General features: G+C 36.2%; 1 protein-coding gene across 3 annotated transcripts; it reads left to right on the top strand.

Annotated features, from left to right (window-relative positions):
• The first annotated feature begins 981 nt into the window (after positions 1-981).
• On the top strand, positions 982-22,522 carry LOC131325054 (vacuolar protein sorting-associated protein 52 A-like). Of its 3 annotated transcripts, none has more exons than XM_058357098.1 (21): positions 982-1,240; positions 1,910-1,992; positions 2,170-2,264; positions 3,050-3,107; positions 4,339-4,434; positions 5,021-5,122; positions 7,925-8,008; positions 9,537-9,617; positions 9,748-9,891; positions 11,982-12,073; positions 13,488-13,569; positions 15,051-15,233; positions 16,473-16,588; positions 16,707-16,765; positions 17,138-17,238; positions 17,929-17,979; positions 18,759-18,938; positions 20,563-20,697; positions 20,861-20,935; positions 21,679-21,736; positions 21,829-22,522. In XM_058357098.1, exons 2-21 carry the CDS (start codon positions 1,966-1,968, stop codon positions 22,131-22,133), a joined length of 2,124 nt encoding a protein of 707 aa, XP_058213081.1. In that variant the 5' UTR covers positions 982-1,240; positions 1,910-1,965; the 3' UTR covers positions 22,134-22,522. The 3 variants fall into 3 exon arrangements, with proteins under 3 accessions (XP_058213081.1, XP_058213088.1, XP_058213097.1); XM_058357105.1 differs by having other exon boundaries at positions 1,027-1,195; XM_058357114.1 differs by lacking the exons at positions 982-1,240; positions 1,910-1,992 and having other exon boundaries at positions 2,170-2,260.
• The last annotated feature ends 1,407 nt before the right edge of the window (positions 22,523-23,929 follow it).

The raw sequence follows: 23,929 nt of genomic DNA, 5'->3' as shown, positions 1-23,929 counted from the left end.
GTTCACATCTTTCCCTAACTAGACAAGGCTCCGTTTGTTTGGACGTAAATATTTTTTGATAAAATATTATACTTATTTTCCGTTGTTTGGCTAGAAAAGAGAAAGAGAAGAATATTTTCAAGGTAAAACATTTTGCACAAGCAGGGTGTAATTGTTTTCCTCTAATTTTGATCCTAAGTCATTTTAGCATTTCACCCCGATGGTCCGACATTTCCCCAAAAACGTATTTCATTTGTTTCTTCTCCCAAATTATACTAGATCGAGAGAGAGAGAGAGAGAGAGAGAGAGAGAGAGAGAGAGAGAGAGAGAGAGAGAGAGAGAGAGAGAGAGAGAGAGAGAGAGAGAGAGAGAGAGCTTACTCGATTAAAATATTTCTAAATAAACAATCTCTTATTATTTTGAAAATTATTTTTCATGTGCCAACCAAACATCTAAAAATAAAAATTTAAAGTTGTTTTTTTGAAAAAAAAATATTTGAAAAGAATTGTACATTGTAAAATATTTTACACCGAAAGAAAACGGAGCCCAAATTCTAATTTTCTGAAACTCCATAACTGATCCTAAAATAACGAACCAGTCTACTGGCACAATAAATCTGTGTACAAATTTTTATGTGAGGCCCATTACGGATTTCATACAAGTGATCTGAGCCATTCATTATGTTTAAAACATTTTTTCAAGAGCTTCTGCGAAAAATCAGCTCAATCCGGTACATATAAATGCTTTATTTAATCATCTAACTTTTCATTCAAATTTTTGAGAATGAAAAGTTGGACGATTAGATCAAATACTTATAGGTATCGGATTGAGGTAATTTTTCGTTGCGGCCCTTGAAAAAATGTTTTAAACATAATGAACGGCTCGGATCACTTTTGTGGGACCCTTACTGGGCTCCACATAGAAAACTGTGCACAATCTGTGCACAGATTTGCTGTGCCAGTAGACTTTGTGTAAAATAACTGTGGAGGGGTAGAAGAGGAAGAACACCACGTCTCCGCCCCTAGAATACGGGGTCGATCTATAATATGTTCGGTTCGATTTCTTCCTCCGATCTCAAGCTTTTCAATGTTTTCATTACCGTTACAACTCTGTCGAGATTCTCTCCGAGTGATTTAAATTTTTTTTGAACGGCAATTTCTTTCCGAGTGATTAACCTCGGCTGCGTCACATTGACGGGATTCTGTGAGTTGCGCAGGTGATTCCAATAAGCTGAATCAAGATTGAATCTCTCACCCGTTTGGTAATTCAATCTCATCTATTGATTCTGATTTGTGTAATGCTGATTTACAAGTAACGTTGATTAGTTTTTTTTTTTTTTTTTGATATTGGTTACAGCCATAGAGTGCATTACTTTCTCACTCGATGTTTTACCATAGATTTTGCACTGGCCGTAAATGAGTTATGTAAATCAGGATCCGCAAACAATTAATCTTGTGGGGTTTATCTAATGAGTAAGAAACTTTTAGGAATCGAAAGGCCTTTTGAAATGAATACAACTTGGACCAAATATTAGGTTTCTTGTTGGAGTAGCAATACGTTCATGTACTTAAAGTATATAATAAAATATAATTGATTTCCTACAATTCTAGTTTAACAGCGCTAAGTACGTCCTTTTGGAATATGTTTCTCAGTTGTACTACAATCGATCTCAGATAAAAGGCTTCAAACTCTAGTCATTAAAACTACCACAAAAGAAAAGTAAGAAAGTCTTTTTCTTGACTTGGCCTGCCGGGAAAGCTGTCTCGACCCGGCCAAAAAACACAATTTCGATTCATCAAGATTCAATCTATTTTGGGGGTGCTGCTTTTTTTCCAGAATGCACGCCAAAATTCCGCACATGTGCTCCTTTTATTTACTGGTACCTTGTGACCTCATGTTGTTTGCATATATTATTACCTTTTTTTGATAGGTCTCCACGTACGCTTAGATAGGCAAGCCCAGTGAGTGTTGGATTGGTTGAACAAGATGGTGGAGGTCACCACAAACAAACAGGTAGTCTTTCACGTTTCAACTTTCAAGTGTATCCTTTGGTATGTCTACAGACTCTATACTGGCAGCGAATGGAAATTCTAAGTATATAATTTTCCTTTTGCCTTTTGTTTATGCTTGCTTACTTTCTTTTTTTCCTCCTTTCTGCATATGTATGCGGGTCTACTTATGTATTTGCAGGGTGAATCATTTGGCGAGACTGGTGATGCCCATGGAGCTGTATTCGAGTTGGGAGCCTTTGTTGGGGATTTAGCTGTTGAGGAGGACGCAAGTATGTAAGTATCACTCCTACATCAGTGAATGCACATAATTTACGGTTCCTCGATCTCTGAGTGAATCGTCGGATATGAGAAGTAATTGCAATTTTGGTTATGGACCTCTGGGACATGTGGGCATAATTATTTCATGAAACAAGTACGTTAATTGGAAGTGACCGGTGTTGTGATTACTGAAAGATTGTACAGAATTTAATAATTAAACACCTTATAAGTTTGTGCTTTGGTATCATGTGATAGAGTATCATCTGATTCGACATTTTGGAAAATACACTTACGGTTCTTTGGTCTCCCCCACCAACTACCGTATAACATTTGCCTTAACAGTCATCTTAGTAGCACAGTGCAGGACTTCTGTTGTACTGACAATCTCGTTCGCAACTAGGTATATACCATAGTGCTAATAGTGCTGATTCTTTACTCTTTAGGAATTACTTTAATTTCATATTTCCACTGTACATCCCGCAAGGGAACGGCAATTGTTCTGCCATGCTGAAAAATGTAAAAGGTTTGGACAAAATTCCAGAACCAGGTGATGTGATCAAACCCATGCTGTTGTGTCACCTTTGATATACTGGTAGAGAATTATTTTCTTTAGCTTTAGTTTGCTCATCTCATGAATATATACTGCCCATTTTATGAGAGACACATCTGCATGTCCTTTTATTGAAATAAATATTTGCTTCAGTTTGTAATTACCATTTCACCTACATTTGTTGGTTATGCCTTTGATTATGTGGCTCCACAATAGCATCCTGAATTGATGTTTGGTCATTTTGTTGTAGTGATGATATATCACTTGAAGGACTAGAACAAGAGCTAGAAGAATGTAAGACTGATGATGTAAGTGAATTGTTTTTTTTTCCAGTCACACTTGCACGGTTATGTTTTAAATGTTACTTCAGGTTGCGCTTACTTTATACTCTATACACTTGTTTTGTTTTGCCCATTCAGAATCCTACCAACTTTTTTGACCCTGTGAAATAATACAAAGCTCCTGCGGTTAAACGTAAGAATTGATATTCAGCTCTTAACTATTGAAATAAAAAAATTCAAGTTCTTGTATCTTGTTCCTATTACTCACTGGTGAAACTGACCAACTATCCAATCTGGAGTTAGTGAGTTACTTACTTACTTTCCTTAAGGGGCAGGGCTACCAAGGGTGGGTGGCTTGTATCACCCCAAGTTTCAAAAATAAAATTATATGAACTAGAAACTTTAAGCCATATTTTTTGTGATTTTTTAACTTTAAACCCTACTTTGTATCATATGATCTAAGTAGTTAAACTTAAGAGGGTTTCGTATGATTTTTGCTTTGGGGCCTTGAAAAGAGCAGACACCATTCCTCCTTTACTATATTCCTGCGTAATCTCTCCCTCTGTCCCACTTTTCTTATCTCTCTAAAAACCAAAAACAAATCCACCTTGTTTTCAGTATCTGAAAGAACGTCGATTACTTGTTAAACTGTTTTTTGTTCTATGTTTATGGATGATTGGACTTTGAACATATGTACTTTTCTTTGGGTATTAAACGTAAGTATTTTAGTGGTTGATTTCTGGTAAGTTTGCCAGCCCCGAATTCAGATTCTGGCTCTGCCCTTGCTTTCCGTATTCCAAGGTTCTGTTTAGTGCTTCATTACACCTGTATGGGTAGGAAATGTGGGACTGCTACATGAATTGGAATAGAGAAAGAACAATAAAAAATGGGTCGGAGGAAGAAAATTATCTATGTTCGCTTGCCATCAGTATAATCGATTAGTGGTGGTGGAAGTCAAAGTAAAGGGGAGCACGTTTGCTCTTTTGGAGTGGTGGTGGAAGAAAACTTGTTTACGATGATTTGCATACTGTCTTCTGAACTAATTGATTGAGGCACAAACAATAATAACTAAGGCATTGAAGCATGCAGCTTAACTCAAGGAGAAAAAAGGGACTGGTAGCATGTATTTAACTGAAATTAACACTTGATGGCGCTGTATAAAAGAATAGAATTCATGTAGCTAGCCCTGAAATGGTGGGATATGACCTTGAATAAACGTTTATTTGTTTGGTTTTCATTACAATTATTTTTCTTGCAGGTTGTTACAAACATACTGTCTAAAGGAACAAAACTGCGGGAGTACACAAAGGGCGTTGAGAACAATTTACGCCAAGTTGAATTGGATTCCATTCAGGTTGGTGATTAGATGACCGAATTTATCTTGCAACCAGTGGTCTTGTTGCCTGCCTTTTCTTGTCAACTTATATGTAGGTTTCATCAAAGGGAAAAACGAAGACTACAGCGTTTTTGCTAAAAATATTTGCTGGACCAAGTTGATGCCAAGTGGCCATCTGTCTCAAAAGTGTCAGGCTCTTTCTCGACCAATATAACAAATGGAAAATGTTAGGCATACATTAGCCGATACACTGACCTAATTGACCCTTGTTGACTTTCAAGACTTCCTGTTTTGTTGGAGAAATGTTGACTCACTTTGTGCATGAATCGTGATAAAACTTGTGTGACTTGGTTCATTGCTCTTAGCAGTCTAAAAGGGTACCACAGTATTTCGGTTTATATAGGTAAATATGTTGTGACTTGTTTCATTGCTTGTAGCAGTCTACAAGGAAAGCGCAACATTTCAGTTTCATATTTCATTTCAAGACAGTTATTCAATTAATATGTTTGGAAAAGATGCTGTTTTATTTGTATCTTGTCAATACTTCTTCCTACTTTTTTAGAATGTCTTTTCCTTAAGCAGTACCCTTTTGTTACCATGGCAGGATTATATAAATGAAAGTGATAACCTGGTCTCGCTTCATGATCAGATTCGTGATTGTGACATTATTCTGTCACAAATGGAAACTCTACTCGGTGGATTTCAGGTACTCTCAACACATCTTAGAGACTGATTCTTTATTATTCCTACTGATGATTGGCATGGTGTTTAATTTGCTGGACTATGTTGCAAATAGGAATTTTTCAAATGCAATTGCTGAAAAACATATAGAACTGGAAACAATTACAATCTACCTTTTGGCTGTAGTTGCAGGGAATTCTATCAAATGTTGCCAGAATTTTTTTCTTTATCTCTCTGCCTTCATGCATAGTCCATACTGCTGGGTCCATTAAAAAGCACACTTGATTATTACGTCCTTTGGATAATTCTCAGGTTTTATCTCATCTTGTAATACTGTTCATTAGGAAACAAATACTGAATGAAAATCAATGTTACATGGATCCTTCATTTTGGCTCAAGTACCGTTGTTGATGTGCCTAACACCCGTATCCATTTTGTACTCTCGGATCCTCTAATTGATATGATATTTACAGAAAAGGAATAGCAAATTAGCTAGAAAAGCCATATTTCGAGTATTTCACATGGAAAGGAAATAGCAAAAACATATTTTTCTTAACCCCTTCTCGTTTAAATACATATCTAAATTTAATTTACAGTACATAATCTGAAATTTTTTTGCAATATATACTGCAAACAAGTGTTCAAGACGTGTCCCCGTACCCATGCCCAATTTGGGGACTCATATCCCAGTATCGTAAGATTTAAGTTTAGGAAGGTCCGACGCTTGGACTTGCACCTGCACTCGAGTCCATGTAACATTGATGAAAATAACTATCAGCAAGCCCAAGAACATCAATTCCATTTTTACCCTAATCCTAATACTTCTAAAGGTGGGTAGGTAGGTAATTTTTCTTCTGAGAGTTTGCATGTTTGTGAATAGTAATTCAACTACATCTTATTTGCTTCTGCCTACTAGGAATCACAAGTCAGCATCCTTTTCTTCTGCCAGAAAGGATTTATTGAGCTATTAATACGTTTTCAAGTGTCTTATGAAACTTTAAGGACATGGAAAGCAGTACGTTTAGGTCATAGCAGAAGTGTTACTGATAGATACATTGTCTTACATGACCATAAGCAGGCAACGGAAAACAATTCACCAACAATAAATTTCTTTCTTCTATTGGTTCACCTGTATGACCTTTCATAAGAACCTCAATCTATAACACATGGTCGATAATGGCCTGGCTTATACGAGCACGCTTTGCTGATAGAGTCTATTGAGACTATGGGGTCCTCTTGTTCTAAATTCTTTTTCCAGTTACACAGAGGAATGGACTACACGAAGAGTTCGGAATTCAACTACAGTAAATTTCTTTCTTCTATTGGTTCACCCGTATGACCTTTCCTATGAATCACCCACATATAACATGTAGCCAATATGACCTTTCCTTTACTAGCACTCTTAGCCAAAGGAGTCTATTGAGACTATGGGCAGTGGTGTGGCCAAGAATTTGCTCGAGTGGGGGCAACTATTACTCTATTAGACAAACCATCAATCAGTTTCTTAGTGAGAAACAATCGTAAATAGCTAAATTTTTAAACTGAAAATAAGCATAAAACAGTTAAGATACTCTTTGATAAAGTTTCTTAACAACAATTCGAGGACGTAGCTTAGATCTATGATGAGGTTACCAAAAAGATTGATTTCCAAGCTTTTCATGAAAACTAACCTATCCTTTTATGAAAATCAAACATACTGAAGTTTGAGTTCTCTTTCAATAATGTGTTTCTCCATGATTATTTTTTAAACAGGAAGATGCTAAACATAACCCTTAGGATGGTGGATAATATGTAGGGTGTGTTGAAATCCGAGAAAACGTGTATTCATACCCATGAGTGTGTATCGATATCTGTGAGATCGGTATCAAAAATTTAACTTGTTTGGCATTATATGCATATTATCCACCGCCTAATGGGCATTGGTAGTCAGGACCCTTTTAAAAAAATGAAGTAATACACAAACTATTGCCCTTAAAAAAAATTCCAGGACAAAATGTTAAACACTTGGATATGTCTAATGCACTTCAACTTCGATTTGATAAACAAGGACAAGTCAAAGACTCAAAAGTAAGTTGACAAGTGATAGGTATGTTATTAATGCCATTTCCAATGAAGCAGTCCAAGTTGAAGCTTGGCAAAAACTATTAGGATGGATGAGAGATTGAGGGGCCATGGACATACAATTTTGTAGGGGAGAAAGGTTGTCATATCTTTTTAGACTTAGGGGTACAAGTGTTAAGTTACCAATTGTCCCAAAAACTTGAGCTTTTAGGAAATGGGCCCAACAATGTATATCAAACTATTCAACACCCTGCCTCACATACAACCCCATCTTGCACGTGGAGATGCAAACATTCATACAAAATGCATCAGAATGTAAAGGGAAGACTTGAACCCAAGGCCTCTCGCAACTTGAGCTCTGATACCGTGCTAAGTTACCAATTGTCTCCAATGCTTATGCTTTTAGGAAATGGCCCAAACAATGTATATCAAGCTATTCAACATTAAGTAGTAATTTGAAAAAATCCAGTTGGGCAGCTTATGTTAAATCTGCCATTGTCTTTGGGGTCCTCTTGTTCTATATTCTTTTAAGTTTTACCAGTTCCGAACATTTGTTTACGTGTGCTTTGGTTTTTTCCTTTCTTTTCGGTAATATGCTCGCTTGTTCTCTTGTCCTTTTCCCTCCTTTTGGGGTTATCTGATACCTTTTCAAAATTTTGTCTTGCTTAATGCATAAAGAATAGGAATGCTTCCCTCCCTCTTTTCTTTCTTTGTCCTGAAATCTCATGTCATCAAAATTGTTAATATTCCCTAATAATCATGCCAGGTTGAGATCGGCTCTATAAGTTCAGATATAAAAATTCTTCAGGAGAAGTCAATGGATATGGGACTAAAGTTGAAGAACCGCAAGGTACTTTTTCTTGGTAAGCTTTATATTTACTTTGAAGCGAGGGTAATAGCTATCAATGAAAACATAAGAACATTGAATGGCCTCTGTATTGATTTGCTACTTTTGCTTTATTTTGTTTTGTATATTGCTGAAGTTGCTTGTCTCTTGTAATGTGCTTACTCAATGAACTGGCAGCAATAGAAGTTGTATTTTCATGGATCTGTTCTTATCGAAAGGATATTGCTATATTAAAGAAGATACCAATATCACCAATAATCTGTCTATCTCTTGTGCCATACTGCCATCTAAGATTCCTAGTGTATGCGTACGCTTTATGGTTAAATTGACATTTCCCTGTCAAGAAAGAAGTAGCAGCATTTTGCGGGTGCTGGTTCTGCAGCATACGACTCCCAAGTACATTGATAAAAAGTAATATACTCCCTCCATTCCTAATTGTTAGTCCCCCATAAAATATCGTACAAAGTACTTCCGCTCATAATTATTTATATTTGTCGCATCAATTTAAAGAACTAATAATTGAGATGTTTAATTTGGTGGAATTTTTTTTTAAAGAAATATGCGCAGAAGTACTTTATTTTTTGATCGGACAATTGCAGGACTTTTTTGTGTTGGACTAACAATTTGGAATGGATGGAGTCATCTTATACATAAAAAAAACCAACTTTTACTATAGTTATTCCATAGAAATGATGTCTTTGTGTGCTTGCAGCTTGTCATATCCTTGTCTTTTGTCGATATCTGTCATGGTTAGAAGTTAGGTCCAAGAATATATACACTTGTTTGTGTTTGGATAAGGCTTTGTCACATTTGAGTTGAGTTGGATATATGTTTGCATATCAGTAATACTTTTGGAGCCCAGTTTGATGTTATGTAGTCGAAGCCTTTTCAACTTTCTGTCTTGCTTGTTCTTTTGGCCTTCAAAACGGTGTCTAATTGACTTTCTTGACAACAATCTCAACTAAATAGCTGGGTTATTTTCAGAATTTTGTTCATTTGAGAGGGTATGCATGACATGAGGGGTGAGGAAGCATATCACATTGTGTTTATTCAATTTCCTTAGCGTGACCTTTTGTCTTCACTGGTTAATCCTTTTGACTAGCTTTCTGTAAAAAAGTTATGGTTTGCACTTTTGCTCGTAAGAAACAAATATTTAGCATATCTTTTCCTTGCGAGAATGATGTTGTGACCCGTGAGAGACATTGTCCGGGGGCTTGGAGTTAGAAAAGCTTAATTATTTAGAGTTGATTTAGACAAACACTAAGAGGCATTGTTTTCTCTGGATGATAATGTTGTATAGCTTGAGTTTTCTGGAATCACTTCCTTCTCACTTGTCTTTATTTTTGATAGCTTCCTTAATTCACTCTAAATACAATCCCGCTATAAAATGCTCATTTCTGTCAGTTGACCAACCTTCTATTTACTACAACGATGGTGGTCTCTCTCTTTTATGATATCTCCCCTACCCCCAGTGGTGTCTTTTTTGGGGGGTGATAATAAATTGTAAGAGTTGAGTATTCTTGTTTGACAGGTGGCAGAATCAAAACTAGCAAAATTTGTGGAAGATATTATCATTCCACCGAGGATGATTGACATCATTGTTGAGGGAGAGGTAATTTTCCACTGGTGACCGTAGATTTCCCAAGTGTACAGTACACCTTGAATTTTTTCCCATTAAAAAGCTAGAAATATTGTGTTGTTTCATCAGCTACTGACGTAGATGTTGTGGATTTCATCTTTAGGTTAGTGAAGAATATACGAAGACTCTTGAGAGTCTGAGTAAGAAGCTGAAATTTGTTGAAGTGGACCCTATGCTTAAAACTTCAAAAGCTCTAAAAGATGTACAGCCTGAGCTAGAAAGACTTCGGCAGAAAGCAGTCTCAAAGGTTATTTACTAGATTAAGTAAACATTTCCACTGATTGCTGCTGATTATTGAGAAACTTGGTGCCTATTTACATATGATCTTCAGATTATTGCAGAAATCATATTTTCTATCAAGTTAATAGCTATCCCGTTTGCATGATTATCACTGGGATGACTTATTTTTTTTCCTAGTACCTGCATGCGCAAAAGTTCCTCAAAGGGTAGATGCAGGAAATGAAGCAAAATCTAGTGTTTGGTGTAGGAAGCTTGATACATACATGCATACATACATATAAATTTGTGTGTAAATATTTAAAGATCAGCCACAAACCGGATAAGTTGTGGTATAATTGTAAACTTGTAATCCTATGCCACTTCATCAACGCCTCCTTTACTGTTTCAAAATCTTAAGATACGCTTTATAATGTATCTCAAATTTCTACTATAAATCAAAGGAAAGGTGCTTCTGATTGATGTTTATTCAATGGTACCTTGGCTTGTTGACTAAGTTATGCCTCTCTTGGGATGAATGAAGAGTAAAGGTTTGTGGATGTGGAAATATCTTCCATATTCATTAGGTTATAATTTCCCACAGCTATGAATGGTTTTTGCTATGGCAACTTTCCTTGGAACTTGACATGGAAACTTTCTAACCAGTTTCTTCTCCACACGCTAGTTCAAAACATGAATAAGGGAAACAAATTTGGGGAAATCATATTGTAAATTAGGTGGGAGCTACTAGGGGATCTTAAAGAATGTTTTGCTACCCGAGGTGGACATTCCTGAGCATTGAATGGTGTCTCTAAGGGAGTCTTCTTGTAGCTTCTTGTTACAGGAGGTTAGATAATCGTGGTGATGCTAATTTCCTATGCAAAAGGTTATGGCATTCTAAGGCCATTCAGAGTGTGGCCTTTTTTGCTTGGACTGCTATTTAAGAGACTATTCTTATCCTTGATGACATATGAAAGCAAGGAAAGGTTTTGTTGGGCTGGTGCTGTATGTGTTGAGGCATGAGGAAGAGGGTGAATCATCTTGCATCGGATTATCCGCTGACCTCATAGATTGGGGACTTTCTCCTTTGATATTTTTTGGTGTAGCCTGGGTCATGCCTTGTTCAATGAAGGCTGTCATCTATTATTGGCATATGGGATACCTAAGAGAGGTGATAAAAAGTGTGGTGCTGCCTCTCTGCATGATGTAGTGTATTTGGAGGAAGAGGAGATTTAGATCTTTTCACGGGAAAGAGTTATGTTCATGCCTTAACAGTGCCTAGAATTTGCTGTTTCTTCTGCATGCCCCCATTCTAGACATTCTAGACACTTACAGAATATATGTGTATGTCAGTATCTTACAAGAAAAAAAGGATATGGTAAAGTCTTTGAGGAAATAGGTAAAACAAAAATTGGACATATTGGGCCGATGATCACTCAAGGATTTAATAGTAGAAATGATCGTTTTTATCATTCTATGATATCATAGTGCAACATAATAAGTACATCCATCAACCACTACATGATCGAGACATACACAGAGTTATCATGTCTAGGACTTTAAATATAAGATCATAAGCCAACAACTTATCCTCCTCACAACCGGATATTACATATAAATTGGTCGCCCTACTCTTATTCTCACTGTGGTTTCTTCTGGCTCTTTCTCCTCATCATCTCCAGCTCTCATGTCGTATTCTTCTAAATCCTCCCAATTATTCTGGCTACATTTATGAGATGATATAATTCAATTGAAGTAACTGCAAGGTTATCCTAATTGCCTGTCTCTTGTAACAGTTGTGCCGAGAATTTTTTTGTCAGGATAGTCAAGTTTGTTTTGCGAATTACTTCTATAGTTTTATGACGACAGTCCTTCTAAAATTCTAAAATCCTATACAATTATGAAGTTTTCATGAGCAGAGACTTAGTTTTCTTGCTTAAGAATTTAAGTAGAATTTAGATCTTTAGCTGACAATGATTTTCATGTTAGTCTTGCATAGGGTGCTGGATGATCTTTTATTCAGCTAGTCAAAATTGCTGCCCGTCTATCGTCGGTTAATGGGAAAGTATTATAGTATTTTTCAGATGTCTTCTTCTCTTTTACCTTGTCCTTGTTTACCAGGTGTTCGAGTTCATTGTTCAAAAGCTTTATGCATTAAGAAAACCCAAAACTAATATCCAGATCCTTCAACAGAGTGTTCTTCTAAAATACAAGTAAGTTGTATCTTTTCCTTCTCAGTGGTGCTCATCTTAATTAGGGCCATCGTTTACATAGCGGTGATTTTCTCTCATCAAAATTGCCATTAGTGGGCTCTCTTGGCATTGCATACGTTTTTCATTGGAAAAGAGTTTTCTAAGTGAATCTAATAGTTTCTGTGATGTGCTTCTTATGGTTATTTTCTGCATTCTCCAATTTGTAGATAAATCTACCCACTAATATTTCCACTGCTGACCTTATTGTGCTATATCATCTGTAAAAATTCGTGGCAAGTGAAGCAAATTTTCTCATTAAGTTTGTCATTTGAAATATTCTCACAGAATGTACATGTTCAGTTTCTTGTACCAGAAAAGTGCTGTTTGAACTTAGAATAGATGGATAATGCAGAACCCCAAAATATTCTTAGGAGTTTCCAATATGACTTTATATAGTTGGACAACTGAGAAGGGTTACTGCCAACATATATTGATGGATTACTGAACTTAGAGATGACCCATTTCTAGACACAAACCTTTAAAACAAAAATGTTATACATCCCTTACTACATCCCTGAGGAGTTAATGATTCCAGATGACTTCTCTGCTTCCCTACACAAGCAACACCAATTGGGGAGAAGGGAATTCACCTAATATAAGAAAGCTTAAGATTGGAGTCGAAAGTTAAAGTCCCAACAAGAAAACCGCCATTTTATGAACCTGGATTTTTTAAGTAAGCCTGCATGGTAAGGACCTCCTGTAATTCTCACACGTGACTAGAGAACAAAAAGATGTGAGAACATTTCAGTAACCATTCCTCCATTTCATCATGTCCTCCCCTTGCTTATTGCCCTGTTATGATATATCCTCAAAATACTCCTTACTAACTTCGACTCCCAAAGTTGGACAACTTAACTGAATTGGGTTCAGATGCCTTCCAAATTGCTGAATTATTTAGGCCCCAATCCTTAATAAGACATTCTTGAATCTGTTTTCCTGAATGAAAAATTCTAAATACATAAACTAGGACTCAACTCCCTGTGATGGATGCTTCCCTCCGGACCAAAGCGGTCAATCCTATTATTTCTTTAACCCCATGTAGTATTTGATGGATTTGTGAGCGTAGTTTCTTTTACTACGCTCATGAGCCAGTTTGAGCCAAGACTAAGGGTGGAGCGGAGTTGAAGAATCATCGAATTTTTCTATGATTGGAGGTATATTAAATCAGGACGCCCAACTATATGATATACCATGTAAATTCCACTTTTAGGTTATCATTGGATGAAAGCGGAAAAGCTCTTTAATGTTGTGAATGCAGGGCTTATAGGTTTGCTATTTGAGCAATTTTATCTTTGTTAGTTGAATGACATAATTTAAGATTTGCTTCTTTAATATTTCTTTCGAGTAAACTGGTGCTCTTTTATCGAAAATGTAGGTATATTATCTCCTTTCTCAAGGAGCATGGCAAGGAGGTATATACTGAAGTTCGTGCTGCATATGTTGATACGATGAACAAGGTAAACACGGAATTATTTTTAAATTTGTACATTGTGGTTTGCAGACTTGCATTTTGAACGAAATTAGTTGATGTTCTTTGAGAGCTGGGAATGTTCTGATCTCTCTATGAATGACCATGAAGCACTCCCTGCTGTATTTCGTCCTTCAAATTCATTTTGAGCAGTGCCAATAGATAGTGTTTTTTGCAATTTTAATTGGAGCACCCTACACTGATACTGTTAAAAGGTGCATTCTCTGCTGGTTGATGATTGGGCTTCGGTAAATAGCAGAACCTTATTTCAGTTTCATGCTGCGTACTTGATCGGAGAATTAAAGTATGGTGTCGTTGCAAAACGCTTTTCAGTTTCAAGCTGCATGTTCTTGCTAGTAGATTAGTAAATGATTACTACCTGCTTTATTTTTCCTTGTTAATTTGGTAATGGGTAGTGTGTAATGTTCGACTTCTCAATTTTAATTGGCGGCAATGCATGCCTTGGGGTGGAAGATGCATACCAGACAATGGTCCAATGGAAGACTGTTCTAAAACTATATACAACCTATATAGATACGCTTAATGGTCATACTCTTCACTGTTAGATGATTGGACTTCTGTTATACTCCCTCCGTCCCAATTTGTTTGTCCAATCGTCGAAATTCGTGTCTTTCAAAAATATACTTATATCTTATATTTTATAACATTTTTTATGATTTTGAAGATTTTGTATAATAAAACTAATTGAGATCTATCAAACGAGATCCATATTGCATATTAAAAACATTACGAATTGAAAATTATAGACAATTTTTTGAGAGGTCAAACGCTCTCAAAAAGTCAAAAAGAGGACAAACAAACCGGGACGGAGGGAGTAACATTTATATTCATCAGTATAGTCTTCTTGCCCCTCGTCATAGTTCCACTTAACAAAACAGTTATTCTTTTTCTACTAATCCCCCTCCAAAGATGCAAAGCCATTTTGTTTAGTACCTAGAAACCTAAAGAAAGCAGCAGGGTGCTATGATGAATGTTTGCAATATTCTCAAGTCCTAAACATGAATACCAAACCAAACCAAGCCTTGTGTCCCAATCAAATGTGGTCAGCTACATGAATCCAATTTTTCCATTGAGCTCTGTCTAGGGCTACCTCTTCACTCAGATTTAGTAAGCCCAAGTCCTTTCGTATCACGGCATCCAAAGTCAATTTAAGTCTTCCTCTTCCCCTAGCCCAACTATCCACTACTATCATTTCACTCTTCTCTTGAGTAAACATGAATATCAACTAAAAGTTTCATTCACTCAACCTCTAGCAGGTTGTTTGACATTGTGGCATACTGCGGGTTTATTGACAAAGAACAATGTTATCTATTATTCTTTTCCACTTCTTAGAGGTTCTAAACTTCTTATTGTCATTATCCAAGACAATTCTAGTATAAGAAAACTAGACATTGGTATGTTTTAATGTGTTATCCGTATGTTTTAATTTGGTAGTTGTTATGGATGCAGGTTTTAAGTGCACACTTTCGTGCTTATATTCAAGCGTTGGAGAAATTGCAATTGGATATAGCAACATCTAGTGATTTGATAGGTGTTGAAACCGGAAGTACTAGCCTTTTTTCCAGAGGGAGAGAACCTTTGAAGAACCGATCTGCTGTTTTTGCTCTAGGAGAGAGAATAAGCATTCTAAAGGTTTTATGCTGCCATTAGAAATATGTAACTTTGCTATTTTCCCAAAAGCATTTTTACGATGTTAATTCATCTTGACATGATTTATCCACTCCACATCGTCACTCCTAGTGCATAAATTTGTCATGCCCTTACTCTAAGCTTCTGTCAATATGTTCCATTCTTAGGACAAGTGCTATACATATACACACGACCATACATGTGTAGATAACAGGAGCATTGCTTTTGTTTCTGTCTGATGATCATCATGCCATAATGATACTATATACTAAACGTGTTGCAGTTATATATAATTGCACTAAGTGTGTTTATTTCCTTTTGACTAGTCATTATTAACCATCGGTGTTTTATTTCGTGGAACTGCATGCTGAGCTGTCTTAATTTGGTACTTTGCAAAGGAGAGGGAACAACGTAGTGCTATCTATTGCATAATGAAAGATTACAATGAATAACAAAGCAAACTAGGTTAAATAGAAAAAGGAGAAACCCAAATTAATGCCATGACTAAACTACCCTTGGAAATAAAATAAATTTACAGGAGCACTAAAGATGCTAAACATATATACATTCAGAAAACTTGACATCATGTCAACTCATTTTTACCTTTCCATAGACGAATTCCGCATATTTCACATATAGGATTTACATATACAACATATATCACTGTCAAGAAGGAATTTCTTGTTATTTAGGTATTTCGAGTCAAAAAAAGGGGCACATGATCCATGGAGGAAGGATTCATAATGCGTGTGTACCACCTTTGCCAACTTTTTCTCTGCTTTCTTAGTTTTTGAGGAGTGGTCTTCATGGCTAATAGGATCAGCAGATGCACAGAGTGATAACAAATATACAACTCATTTCTGTAACTATCTCTAGAAGGAGCAGGTTGTTTTGTGTCCGGTATACACGTTATGAGCAAAGCATACATTCAGTTGAATCCGAACTTCTGGCTTTCAATTTTTTTCTACTTCCTCCAACTGAACTGCTGACATTCTATTTCCTAATGATGAAAGAGCACACATTCTTGCTTATAGCCATGGTTCGGAAAACTGGGCAGCAGAAGAGAAACAGTCTAATCTCAGTTAAACCACAGACAGAATCATATGGGCTTAGCCTAAAGTTCTTGTTTATAACTCGGATTTGGAATTTGGGACAGTTGCATGATGTACTAAACAAAGTTCAGGTATCTGATTATACTTTAGGTGAAATTGGCTTTGTAGTTGAATATATTTACCCTTGCAGGAAATTGATGAACCTGCATTGATTCCACATATAGCTGAAGCCAGCTCCCGCAAGTATCCTTATGAAGTGCTATTCCGGAGCTTGCACAAGCTGCTTATGGATTCTGCTTGTTCTGAGTATACATCCGGTTTCTTTGTTTTGGATATCATATTGAAATGCTAGTCAATGACTTCACATTGCTACAGTGATTTAGCGCACCAGATGTGCGTATTGACCCTTTTTACTAATTTACAGGTATCTTTTCTGTGACGACTTCTTTGGCGAAGAATCTGTATTTTATGAAATTTTTGCAGGTAATGCCGTAAGTTGTCATTTATTTTCATCTATTGTAGATAAAAATGTAAATAATCCATAGGAAATTGCAAGTGCTGGTGTTTAATAAAATATTTGCAAATTGTCACAAACTCTTCTCGACATCTTCCTACATACATATACATGGATGATAAGCGATGCCCTTCAAAATGTTTTTAATCATCTTAAAAAAGGCTTGAAGTTTGGAGCCGTTTTGCAATTACAATAGCAAGCTTTCATTGCCTGGTTGAATTTCTTGAATATAAAATGGGTTTTTAAGCAAAGAATACTTCAGACCCATAATATATTTAACAGTATGCCATGTTTCAAATTATGATGATTCCTTGACATATGCTTTAAATCTATGGTATCAGGTCCATTTGCAGTAGTTGATGAACACTTCAATTCAATCATTCCATATAGTTTTGATGCAATTGGCCTTATGCTTATGATCCGCATTATACACCAGCATCAGGTAACATTGGACACTCAAGTAATCCTCGTTTGAGTTACACGAATAGTATATGTACTTGGCCAGAATCCAATTTCTTCATATTCCTCACAAACATATGCTTAAAGCTTCTCCCTATAGACTATACCTATTGCAAAGCAAGAACTAAGAGCATCTCCAAGGGAGGTAGCAAAATCAAAAGCAAACTACATTTGAAGAGCCACATAAGCAAAACACTGTCCAAGGGAGAAAGCACACTTGCTAGACGAGCTATTTTGGTGTATCTCTCTCTCTCTCTCTCTCTCTCTCTCCAACTTTGAAGAGAAAGAATGCACTATCCAAATTGCCACATCATCAAATCTAATGCTTATTATTGGTGAATTGTTGATTTCTTAGGCAAAGTGGGTCCTTTAAAGTTAAATAAAGTGATAAAAAATCAATATCTAAAGAGTCCCTTGGAGTGCATAACTCTCCAACTTGCCACATGGGTCATCAAAGTACATATTTGATGTAAAATTTTGCTTGTTCCCTTGAGATGCTCTAATGGATGATTCAAGAATTTCCTTAATTCTGGATCAAATACTTCTGAACTCTGAGTTGGCCAGAAGCCTATTTATTAGTCAATTTGATGATGGTTTATTTATAATTAGTGTTTGAATATGATCAAAGTAGCAATGTAACACTTGTTTTCACTCATATTCTTTTCCTTCCCAGCTCATTATGTCTCGAAGGCGGATTCCATGCCTGGATTCATATTTGGATAAGGTATGCATCTTTCTAGTTTGTCTGAATGATGATGATGATGATGATGTGTGTGTGTGTGTGTTGTGCTTAACCTTTTGTTTTTACAACTGGCCTTTGGTTCTCTCTTAATTTTGACGCTGAGAGTTAAAACAAGAAGCCGCCATATAGTAGCTTGTCTATTTAGCTTTATATTCAAGAGCCATATATTGGTATATGCAGTGGCTAGGGCACTTTGATACGTAGTGAAATGCCTTGAGGGGTGCACTCCTTTGGTCACAATAAAGCCTTTGGACGAACCATTAGAAGCCTTTGAACAGGCCCAAAGTCAGAAAGTTTCATGAAATATGGAATTAGGAGTTGCTTTCAACGAACTAATGATTTGTTTCAAACCTGATGTTTGTGTGAAGTCATATACTCTTATTGTCCATTTTCATTAGTCGGCCTTTAATCAGATCAACAATAGTGCATTTTTCGGGAGTTAATCAGTTTTTTGAAAGTTTTCCCACCGATCAAAAGTAGCTGTGCATTTTTCGGGAGTTAAATCAGTTTTTTGAAAGTTTTCCCACCGATCAAAAGTAGCTGTGCTACTCGTGTCTTTAATCAAATCAATGAATGCTCTCATCTTCCTAACTTCTTTTTTTTTTTTTTTCTGAAATCTTTTCCACCTATCGAAAGAACGCCAAAAATAGACAAACAAAATGGGATGGAGGGAATGGCTATTTCCTTAGATTCTGCTTACCTTGTTTATCGATCAAGCTCAATATAGACCAATAGAAGTCCTCTGTAATGAGTTTGAGCAGGTCAACATTGCTTTATGGCCTCGTTTCAAGATTGTATTTGACATGCACCTCAGCAGCTTGCGGAATGCAAATGTGAAGACATTGTGGGAAGATGATGTTCATCCTCATTATGTAATGAGACGCTATGCTGAGTTTACTGCTTCACTTATTCATCTTAATTTTGAATATGGAGACGGCCAGGTTAGACATACTTCAGGTTCAACGATACTTTTTATCGTGCAATTATGATTAGCATGATCTAGAAGTACACAGACATCTACAGGCCTCACTTATGCATATAAGATACGCTACACGCTGGACAAGTGTCAGACACGCCTAGATATATGTTCGATATGACTTTTTATATTAAATTGCCTTAGTTGGAAACCATGGGCACATATTAGAAGGTCAAAATGCAATTTTAAAAAGTTGAGGTTAAAATTGTCTTAGATGCTTAGTTCATGTATATTATCTAATGGCTGTTCTTTATATATTTTCATGATGTTATTTTTATTTGTGTTTATCCTAATTTGAGGGAACAATTTGTAATTGCTATGCAAAATTATAGTGATCCAAATGATATTCATTCAACTTTTCCTCCCACATGTCTGTGTTCTAGTTTTTGGAAAAATGACATGACATTGTCATTAGAATTGTCCAATCCACAATTCGTTTCAAACGGGTCAGGGAGTAAGTTGGTGAATCGATGAATTCAGTTGTTCGATTCATTGGCTATTCGCTAAATTTGGTTTTCTGCTCCTTTTTCGCAATCGAAAGAAAATTTATTTTTAATAGTAAATAGGAAGGGGCAGAGACAAAATATGACCCCAAAGGCCTTTAAAAGGGTTGTCTATTACATAACCTTTCGCCACCAAATAAGGGCCAAAATAGGATCGATTAATCTACATCTCTTGCAATAGAAGCCACTGTCTTACCTATGACCACGTGATCATCAATTAATCATTATGAAATTTTTTAATCAATTTAGGCACATAATTTTCCTTCATACATCCTATCTTTATCTTCAAAATGCATAGATATATTTTTCCATCTTAAAAATCATGACCGTATCGGAGCATTCCGTTTCTGATAGAGGGGAGTGATAAAGAAATCGATTTTTTCAGATCGCCTAATTCAATAACTCAAAAATAGGTGGAGTTCGCCCTTTGAAGCATAGTTAAGTGTTGCAACAGGGGGCTTGTTCAGCGAACGGGAAGCAAAGTCTCCTTTGGATTTCTTTTCATTTTCTTTCTTCAATCATTGATAAGAACTCAGAAGTCGAGTTTCATTCAAATTTTTTTAATGAATAGGAATTTTTAATCATTTTGACTGACTCTTTTTACGTAAATGATAAGTAGAAAAGCTGTAACGTTCTGATTCGAAGAAGCCATATCGATTCTCAATTCGGTTCATGATTTGACAACTATGTGGGATGCTTGCTCCAGGATTTTGGTTCAGCTGTGACAAAAATGTTCAGAATTTTTTTTTGTATACGGATTTTTGAATAAAGTAGTGATATTTATTTTGTTTGAAAATTAATTTGACTTGATTTATTTTATTTTTTTTGAGTTTTATTGTCTACTTACTCACAAATGTAAGTGAATTGGAGTATTATTCACTCTAGTATCATATAAATTATTCAGTGCGGACAATATTATATAAAAAATAAAATCTATTTTAAAATGTAAAATTTTAGTTCATTTTTTGAACTCGGGGTTCGCTTGAACTGCCCTCAACTTACACTAGAGCCGCCCATGGGATGCTATCTGTGTCCATGCTTCTTAGAGAATGATTGCTGAAATATGCTGCCTTCCTGTATTTCCAGCTTGAACTGAACCTGGAAAGACTGAGAATTGCTGTTGATGACTTGCTTGTCAAGCTTGCAAAAATGTTTCGGAAGCCAAAACTGCAGACTGTTTTTCTTATAAACAACTATGACATGACAATTTCTGTACTGAAGGTAATTTTCTTGTATTCTTTGTGTTTCAAATGGAGGTTGCCTTGATTAAAGCCAATGTCCATGCTGATGCAACGCATATCTAATTAGTTCAAATATATAAAAGACAGATTAAAGTTTACCAATTTTTGTGGAGCGGGTTAGAAATTTATCATTTTGTTCCCAGGAAGCTGGTCCAGAAGGTGGGAAGATTCAACTGCACTTTGAGGAACTTCTGAAGAACAACACAGCAATTTTTGTGGTGAGTAACCGCTAACCAATGGCTTTAAAGCTTGCATTCTAGCAAATGCGGGTTTGCTGTTTTATGCAAGGCGTAAAACCAAATTCTTTATCTACGGTCATTACACTGGCAATCGTTCATATTTGAACACACCCATAAACCAGACAATGTTTCTTGCTGGTGGCAACAAATGGGTTTCATGACTGGCTGACATTGAATTCACGTATGAAATCCAAGGCATGGCAAACTCATTGAAAATCGGGTGCCTAGCATAATCTTCTAAGTTTACCAAGTCACATTTCGAGACTAAGATGTCAGCAGGTTTAAGATATTCATTGTACAAGGAAGCGGGTCGGGAAGGCCCTCAAGGGCGGTCCTGCACTTAGGATATTTTGCCAAATTTCCTTTTTACTTAATGTTAGGTACTTGTCAAACTACTCATTCGATTCCCCTCGCTTATTTGCTTATATTTTTATTAGCTTGCTGTTTTTATTGAACATTTTTCGTATTCTGGTCATTTTGTAAAATTTCTGGTAGGTCTCGATCACAGGAATCAGGAAGTGAACAAATATAAGAAAAATAGTCTACGGACAAGTAAAAAAGGGTGAACAAAAAGATTTGGAAAAACAAGAAAATAGGCAAGGGGAACCAAACGGGCAAGTCATTAGTCCTTTATCGTCATGTGATTAGGTTTTTGGCATTCCAAATCTTCTCCACTGCTTTCATTTAGTTCACTCTTTAATTTTGCTCATTGTTCCTTGCAGGAAGAATTACTCCTGGAGCATTTCAGTAATCTTATCAAGTTTGTAAAAACCAGACCATGTAAGTATTATTTTGAAAGAAGAGTAAAATTACAATGGGATCTTAGTCTTCTGACGGTGGAGCTTGGACTTATTTTGCATGTTATTCATCAGCGGAGGACCCAAATTCTGGTTCCGAGAGACCAATAACTGTTTCTGAAGTTGAGCCACTCGTGAAGGACTTTTCTAGTAGATGGAAAGCAGCAATAGAGCTGATGCACAATGATGTCATCACTTCTTTCAGCAACTTCTTGTGTGGTATGGAGATCTTAAGAGCTTCATTGACTCAGCTGCTGCTATACTATACAAGGCTCTCAGATTGCATAAAGAGGGTCATCGGTGGGTCTTCGCTGAATAAAGATCTTGTTTCCATATCTTCAATAATGTACGAAATCAAGAAATACTCGAGGACATTCTAGATCGATCGCTTTTCTGATGCCAACTGATCACTGAAGATTGTAATTACTCACGATTTGTTTGTGGGAAAAGGTAAATAGAAGTTCTCGTCATTGTTACAGGATGTGTTGACATGTGATATTTTTTCCCATTTTGCCTCGTGGTCTAGGAAGATATTGTATGGGACAATTTTGTTTGCAACGATCATCAAGAGATGAATAATTGCTGCAAATATTGTGGTTTATCTCGGAGTTTTCATTTACACCGATGTTGAGTATGCCACTTTTTTGTATATGTTGTACAATAAGATGGTGTTAGGTGCCTCGGTACCTCATCACCTGTAAAATGTAAGGAAATTGTTGAAATTGTAGCTGCTTCGCTCACGTATTAGTAAAAGTTGGTAATTCTTTGTCGTGTGTGTCTTTTAAAGTGAATGGAAGATTTGTATATTGTGGCCACAAAACGAAGAATGAGTTCAGAAACCAAGAATTAAACTACAGAAAGTGATCAAGAATTATCACATAAGCAAGCAAAAGGCCCTCCCAGTTAGTTAGGGCCTTGCATTGCTGATGCGTTGATTCTTGATCACTTTTGGGATTTAATTCTTGATCCTTGCACTTATTTGCACTTTCTGTTATCGTAACAAGTAGAATTCTAAGTTCTAGTCTATGTTTCATAGCCCATTTACATTCTATGTTCTCAGCACTTTGACTATTGCTAGAAAATGCTAGAATGGATCATTTGAACTACATCACATCACTGTGATGTTTGCCTCATAGATTGTGTACCTATTTTCCCTATCGGCTCACACTCTCGGTTGATTCAATCACCCGGAAATGGAGCCAAGTCCTTTGTGCCTAAATATTGCTATACCCCTATTTCTGCAGATTTTCAGCTACTACAGAATTTATGCGATGCACTTGTAAGGAGTTGTGTTCAGATGGTTGTGCACCTAGCACTCTCTGCGTATTACTAGTAGTTTAACGCAAAATGGAACCCTAAGTGACACAATTCTACTGAGTATACATTACTCTCGGGACCAGATAAATGTTGTTTCTTTTACATCTCAGAAGATGACTTGGACTAGAAAGTGACTTTTTGGTTGTAGTAAAAAATTAGGCAAAGGAGAAATTGATTATGACATTTCATTCGAGTAAATCTCTCTCTGAAAGCAACTTGTGCAGAGTGAATTTGTCACCAATGGGCTTTTGTCCCAGTTGGTAACTCTTGTCCTCCGCATGTAGGAGACCATGATTCGAGTCCCGTCATGGGCGTTTAGAATTCAAGATTATAGATAGCCTCTGAAATCTCTAGTGGACTAATCTACTACTAACACTCCGTTGCCGATGTATACAATATTGGAAAAATTAAAAAGGTGTGAATTTATCCTTCCCTCATCAACATTGAAAACGTTACGTACTTAACTTCAATGGCTATTTTTTGTGGATTTTTCTTGGGAAAAAAAGAAAAAAAGCTTGTTCCCGATAATAGTATAAAGTTTATAGGTTTCAAACAACTTCTTTTATTTGTGTTTTTTGTTTTTCTCTCTTTTGGTTTGTTTCTGTTTTTTACCCAGTTGGCATGGTTGGAGTTTGGCATTTTCTGTTGAAGCTCTTACATGGGATTCACTCTTTATGCCATTAAAAGTTGACAAGACGGAACTTTGACAAAGGTTTTTGTGAATTGTTAATTTGTCTCGATAGAATGAATTAAAAAAATAAAAAATTAGTATGACTTTAACCCAATTGTTTTAAAACTATTCAAGAACAAGCCCAAAAGATCAATTTTTTAGATTTTTTCTTGAATAATTTCAAAAATA

This window comes from Rhododendron vialii, chromosome 1a (genome assembly GCF_030253575.1).
Source record: "Rhododendron vialii isolate Sample 1 chromosome 1a, ASM3025357v1".
Lineage (NCBI taxonomy): Eukaryota > Viridiplantae > Streptophyta > Magnoliopsida > Ericales > Ericaceae > Rhododendron > Rhododendron vialii.
The sequence above is the reverse complement of the archived record's forward strand: the minus strand, read 5'-3'. Positions and strand labels throughout refer to the sequence as shown.

Excerpts from the sequence above, each read along its gene's own strand:
- LOC131325054 (XM_058357098.1), top strand. The coding sequence starts at position 1,966 with ATGGTGGAGGTCACCACAAACAAACAG. Across the intron at positions 8,009-9,536 it reads TAAAGTTGAAGAACCGCAAG|GTGGCAGAATCAAAACTAGC; the intron begins GTACTTTTTCTT and ends CTTGTTTGACAG. Across the intron at positions 15,234-16,472 it reads AGAGAATAAGCATTCTAAAG|GAAATTGATGAACCTGCATT; the intron begins GTTTTATGCTGC and ends TTACCCTTGCAG.